Here is a 5,229-nt window from a genome sequence, read left to right as displayed (position 1 = left end):
ATCACACCAAACACGTCTTTGTGATCTGATATTACTGTCTCCACATCACCACGATCTAATTTTTTTTGTTGACCACAAATATTTATATATCTGCATTGTACATAACACTGATCAAGTCTTTTTGTTTCCTCCTCGTTCCTCACATGTACAATCACTACAAAAAAAAAAGTCATTTAGCATCATTTAATTTATATTTTTGCATTAGTTATAAATGATGTAAAATAATTTTACATCACTTAAATAAATGACTCTGAAAGTGGTGATACAAATAATTTACATCATTTTATTAACAAATGATGTAAGAAATTATTATATTTTCATCAGTTACTTTATGTGATGTCAATATATATATCAATTGTAAAAACGATATTAACAATTACATCAATTTTTCCAAATGATATTAGTATTGACATCAATTAAAATAACTGATTTAGTTAATAAAATATTAATTAATAATTTAATAAATTAATATCGATTTATTAAAAAATATTTTAATAGTTTTACTATTTATAGTTATTGTTTTAAATATTAGAATCATTTGTAGAGTAGAAAATACATATAAAATAAAATATTATTTTGTAACAATTTATTAATTTTCCATTGAAATATAACATAGCCAAGAAAACAAGAAAAATAAAAAAGGTACAGAGAAGAAAAAAAGAATATAGAAAGTTAAACAAATTACTAGTTATGAGAAAGAAAAAAACATGAAGAATGCGGAGATACAAAAAAAATACTAGCAATTATATCCAGATTCTTCTTTTTTCTTCTCATTCTTTGCATCTTCTTTTTTCATCTTCAATCTCTATCGATTTTCCTCCACATTTCAAATCACTCTTGTCGTGTCTTCATATATCTCTGAATTATTCTGATCCTAATAGAGAATGATTATTAAGACATAAACAAAAAATATAAGAACTTGTAGTTTTCAAAAAATTTGAGAATAGAGAAAGAAAAAAGAAATAATACCTCTCAAAAGTTTAATCAGAGTCGTTTGATTAGCAAACTTCAGCAATCTTTAAACCCTTTCATGAAAAGAAACGCATTTGTCATCGTGACTCATATAATGCTTGATATTGTTGAAATCTGTTTCTGATCAAATAACCAAAACAACAAATTTTAAGCTCTGAACAAAAGTTTAAGAAACTGAAACAGAGAAAAGATGAAAAAGAGACGAAGATGAAAATATTGAAGTGAAACAGTTATAGAAAATTATGATCCAGTAAAATTAAAGCTAACAAAAAATTAAAATCACAAGAATATTATACTATTTCTGGTATTCCCTACTTTTTAACTGATTAGTTCACGTTTTATGTGGGATTGTGGTTCCTTTTTTTGGGGAACTATAATAGATCCTGTTTAGTATATAATTATACAATTATATTATATTTATTAATTATTTTATAGATCCAAACTAATTTTGTACTAGATAATATATTTCAACAGATGCAAAATAAGATTAAAAACAATATCATTTTTATTAGACCGATGCTAATATATATATATATATATATAATTTTTATTAGCATCAATTATTTTACTGATGTAAATTATAGATCATTTAAATAAGTGATACTAAACAAAATAATATATGCATCAATTGTGTAATTGATATAATTTTATATAATTGTATCATTTTTGTTAAAATGATACAAATTAAAAGAAAAGACATCACTTATATCGAACTGATGTTAAATTAATTAATAATAACATCAATTACTATAAATGATTTAAAAGTATAAATATTTGTTTCAGTTCTGAATAAGTGATTTAAAATGGTATCACTTATTTTTGTGATACAATTTAAGTGATACAATTCAATGTTTTTTTGTAGTGAATAGTCCTTCCCATCGCCATTGTATATTTTATTCTTTAATCCTTATAATAAAATTAAACATAACATTACTCAGTAAAGTCTCAAATTATATGAAAACAATAGATCAAGACTCTTGGAAAAGTATTTAATTGTTATTTATTTCACAAAGAAGGGTCTAACTCAAGCATTCCAGTTTCGGCTTATTCATCACCCAATTAATTAAGGGCTTATTTGCTGAATAGCCAAAAAAAAAGTGAAATTAGATTTTTAAAGAGAGAGAGAGTAGAGAGAGATAGGAAGAGAAAGTAGGAGAGAGGGGGTGTTTTTAGTTAGTTAGTGAATTTTGTTTTTTTGTGTGTATATTGGATGCAATTTCCCATTAATTAACTCTTTTGTTGACCACAAAAACATCACTCAGTTAATTCTCAAATTATATGAAAACAATAGATCAACGACTTTTCCCCCCAGTTTTCAGAGGGAGTTTTAATCAACTTTTATTTACTTTGTAACTATTTTAAATTTAACAAAGTAAGGTGTTTCTTGTGTATATTGAGCTCAGTTGAAAGACCCAAGTAATCCAGTTTGGGCTTATTAAAGCAAACGGACTCTACTTTTTTATCATAAAGCCCACACAGAAGACATCGGAGCGTGAAGGCCACTATAGTTAAAAGCGCGTCAGAAAAGAATCAAAGTCAAGCCAAAAGACGCAACTTCACTCCGCCGTGTCCATTCTCCGATTACTTCTTCAAGCGATCAAACAAAACCCTAATTCAACCCAATTCGATTTTCCACATGGGTGAACCACAACCTTCTCAACCACCGCAAAGCAACGATTCCGACGACTCCTCCTCCGCCTCCGTTCCCGGCTCAATCGTCTCATCAACCACCATCGAAGCCCCGAGAATCACCGAGCTAAGCAATGTATCCTCCCCTCCTTCCAAAATCCCTCTCCGTCCTCGAAAAATCAGAAAGCTTTCTCCCAACAACGACGCGAGACCTTCACCGAAGGGCAAACCATCGCAGCCACCGAGGATCCACGCAAAGTCTCTAACTTGCGAGGGAGAGCTCGAAGCGGCGATAACCCACCTCCGCAGCGTCGATCCTCTCCTAGCCTCGTTGATCGACGCACACCCACCGCCAAAGTACGAGTCTTTCAACACTCCCTTCTTGGCTCTCATCCGAAGCATCCTCTACCAGCAGCTTGCTGCCAAAGCGGGGAACTCAATCTACACGCGCTTCGTTTCCCTCTGCGGAGGCGAAAACGGCGTCGTTCCGGAGAATGTCCTCCCCTTGACGCCTCAGGAGCTTCGTCAGATCGGTGTCTCCGGGAGGAAAGCGAGTTACCTCCACGATCTCGCGAGAAAGTATCAAAACGGGATCTTGTCGGATTCTGGGATTGTGAGCATGGATGATAAGTCTCTGTTCACGATGCTGACGATGGTTAACGGGATCGGGTCTTGGTCGGTTCATATGTTTATGATAAACTCGCTTCATAGACCTGATGTGTTGCCTGTTAACGATCTTGGTGTGAGGAAAGGTGTGCAGATGCTTTATGACTTGCCGGAGCTGCCTCGTCCTTCGCAGATGGAGGGGATTTGCGAGAAGTGGCGTCCGTATAGGTCTGTTGGGTCTTGGTACATGTGGCGGCTCATTGAAGCGAAAGGGACGCCGTCTAGTGCTGGGGCTGTGAGTTCAGGAGCTGATTTGGCGTTTCCGCAGTTGGAAGACATGCAACAGCAACAACAGTCACAGCTTCTGGACCCTCTTAGTGTGTTCAGTATCGGGTATAGTCAGCTACTGTATCTAACGTAGTTTCTGTGCAATACTTGTCCCTGCTTGAAGTTTGCCCTTAAGGTAGATGTAGCAGTCACTGGAGTGGTTGCCTTATAGATGGTACTTTCTGAAAACGAGTACTAACGTCTAGTTATCGTTTCCTAAAGTTAATCTCAATGCTTCACAAGGTATTTAGCTTTAACTGTAGATGCAATTGTCAAGGGGATTGTGGTTAAGATAGTTTTTAGTATCTAAAACTTGTATCGAGCTGACAAGTCACATGAGAAAATACCATAGTTTCGTGGAGTTTAGTATGTTCAAGAGTAGCATCTATGCAGGGAATGTGTATTGAGGCTGGTTTTCATGGCTTGATAGACGTAAATTGATAGATTTTTCATGTGGAGGCCTTTACTTTTCAACGTAATCACATGTGCGGCAGTGAAAGCCTTCACTAAAACAAGATCATGTTGAAGAAAATGGTACATAGGGATTCTAATATTTGATACTTTGCGTACCTTAGGTACTAGTGTTTCACGTGACAACGTTAAAATGTGGAAACCATCACAAACATAATAACTGAGGCTTTTCTCATCCAAGTCACTATACTTTTGTAATGCTGAATACTTGGTTTGTTAATTAAGGAGTAATTACAATTATAACGAGGTTGTTGATACATTAGTCTTCTTATGTGGTTCTTATTGACTACTTAACAGGGCATGGGGCCAAACTTAGCTGGCTTCCCACCATAAGTTGTTGTCGTCCATGGCGTTAGAGGGTTCTGGTCCGGTCTTCAGCTACTGTCAGGTGAAAAGGTCGAGTGTTCTGCTGTGAAGAAATAAGAATAAAGCAGGAACTTTTGTAGGTTGGGTTTCTCAAGACACGAAACTGAAAGACTATGCGGCAGAAACCGTCTTGTTATGTAAAGATATATAGTTTAGCCGATGAACTTTGATTTTCTCTTGTTGGAGGCTTAAAATTGCTGCTTAAAGAAAGCTCATTATTCCTGTAAAACAGAGCCAAATCTTTCATTTTCTCATTGTTAACCAGGTGTTTTTCCTGCACATGTTGGCTTAATCTTCTTACAAATAATCACACAAACATAATTCGAAATTAGCATTTTATGTTTCCAAAAATTTTAACTCAAATATCAGATTACTTGTATATATATAAAAAATTCATTAAAATATATATGCTCACATATTAAAAATATTTTAGAAAATATTTTTATACAAATGTTTTTCTTAATTAATAATAAATTGTTTTATATTTAAAATTTATAATAGAAAATATTATTTTAATATAACAACACAATTAAGATTTATCTAATTTTTAAAAAATCTAATATTATTAGTATAAAATCCGTTTTTATTATATAATAAATAAATATAAAAATTTATTAATATTATTAGTCTTAATCGTTTTAACTTTTAACTGAGAGCTCTGTTACAGAAAATCACTTCGCAAATAATAGTATAGATATATACAGTAAAAAAAAGCTTATGGTTTAGCTGTCATTGTTGCGTTGAGTTGTCAAAACATACTAGCAAATCGTACTCGCATGGAAGAAAAAGAAGAACCCTTTTGATGTTACGTAAGGTTTGGGATATTCCTATTATCAGTTTGAAGACAACATGTTAGAT

At 33.2% G+C, this 5,229-nt stretch overlaps 1 protein-coding gene across 1 annotated transcript; it reads left to right on the top strand.

Moving 5' to 3' along the window:
• The first annotated feature begins 2,375 nt into the window (after positions 1-2,375).
• Positions 2,376-4,650, top strand: LOC103830656 (DNA-3-methyladenine glycosylase 1). The gene is made up of 2 exons (XM_009106465.3): positions 2,376-3,600; positions 4,303-4,650. Exons 1-2 carry the CDS (start codon positions 2,609-2,611, stop codon positions 4,319-4,321), a joined length of 1,011 nt encoding a protein of 336 aa, XP_009104713.1. The 5' UTR covers positions 2,376-2,608; the 3' UTR covers positions 4,322-4,650.
• Positions 4,651-5,229: the final 579 nt, after the last annotated feature.

The sequence above is a fragment of the Brassica rapa genome, chromosome A07 (assembly GCF_000309985.2).
Source record: "Brassica rapa cultivar Chiifu-401-42 chromosome A07, CAAS_Brap_v3.01, whole genome shotgun sequence".
Taxonomy (NCBI): domain Eukaryota; kingdom Viridiplantae; phylum Streptophyta; class Magnoliopsida; order Brassicales; family Brassicaceae; genus Brassica; species Brassica rapa.
This window is presented reverse-complemented; position numbering and strand designations above follow the sequence as displayed.

Coding starts and splice junctions, on each gene's coding strand:
- LOC103830656 (XM_009106465.3), top strand. CDS start 2,609: ATGGGTGAACCACAACCTTCTCAACCACCGCAAAGCAACGATTCCGAC.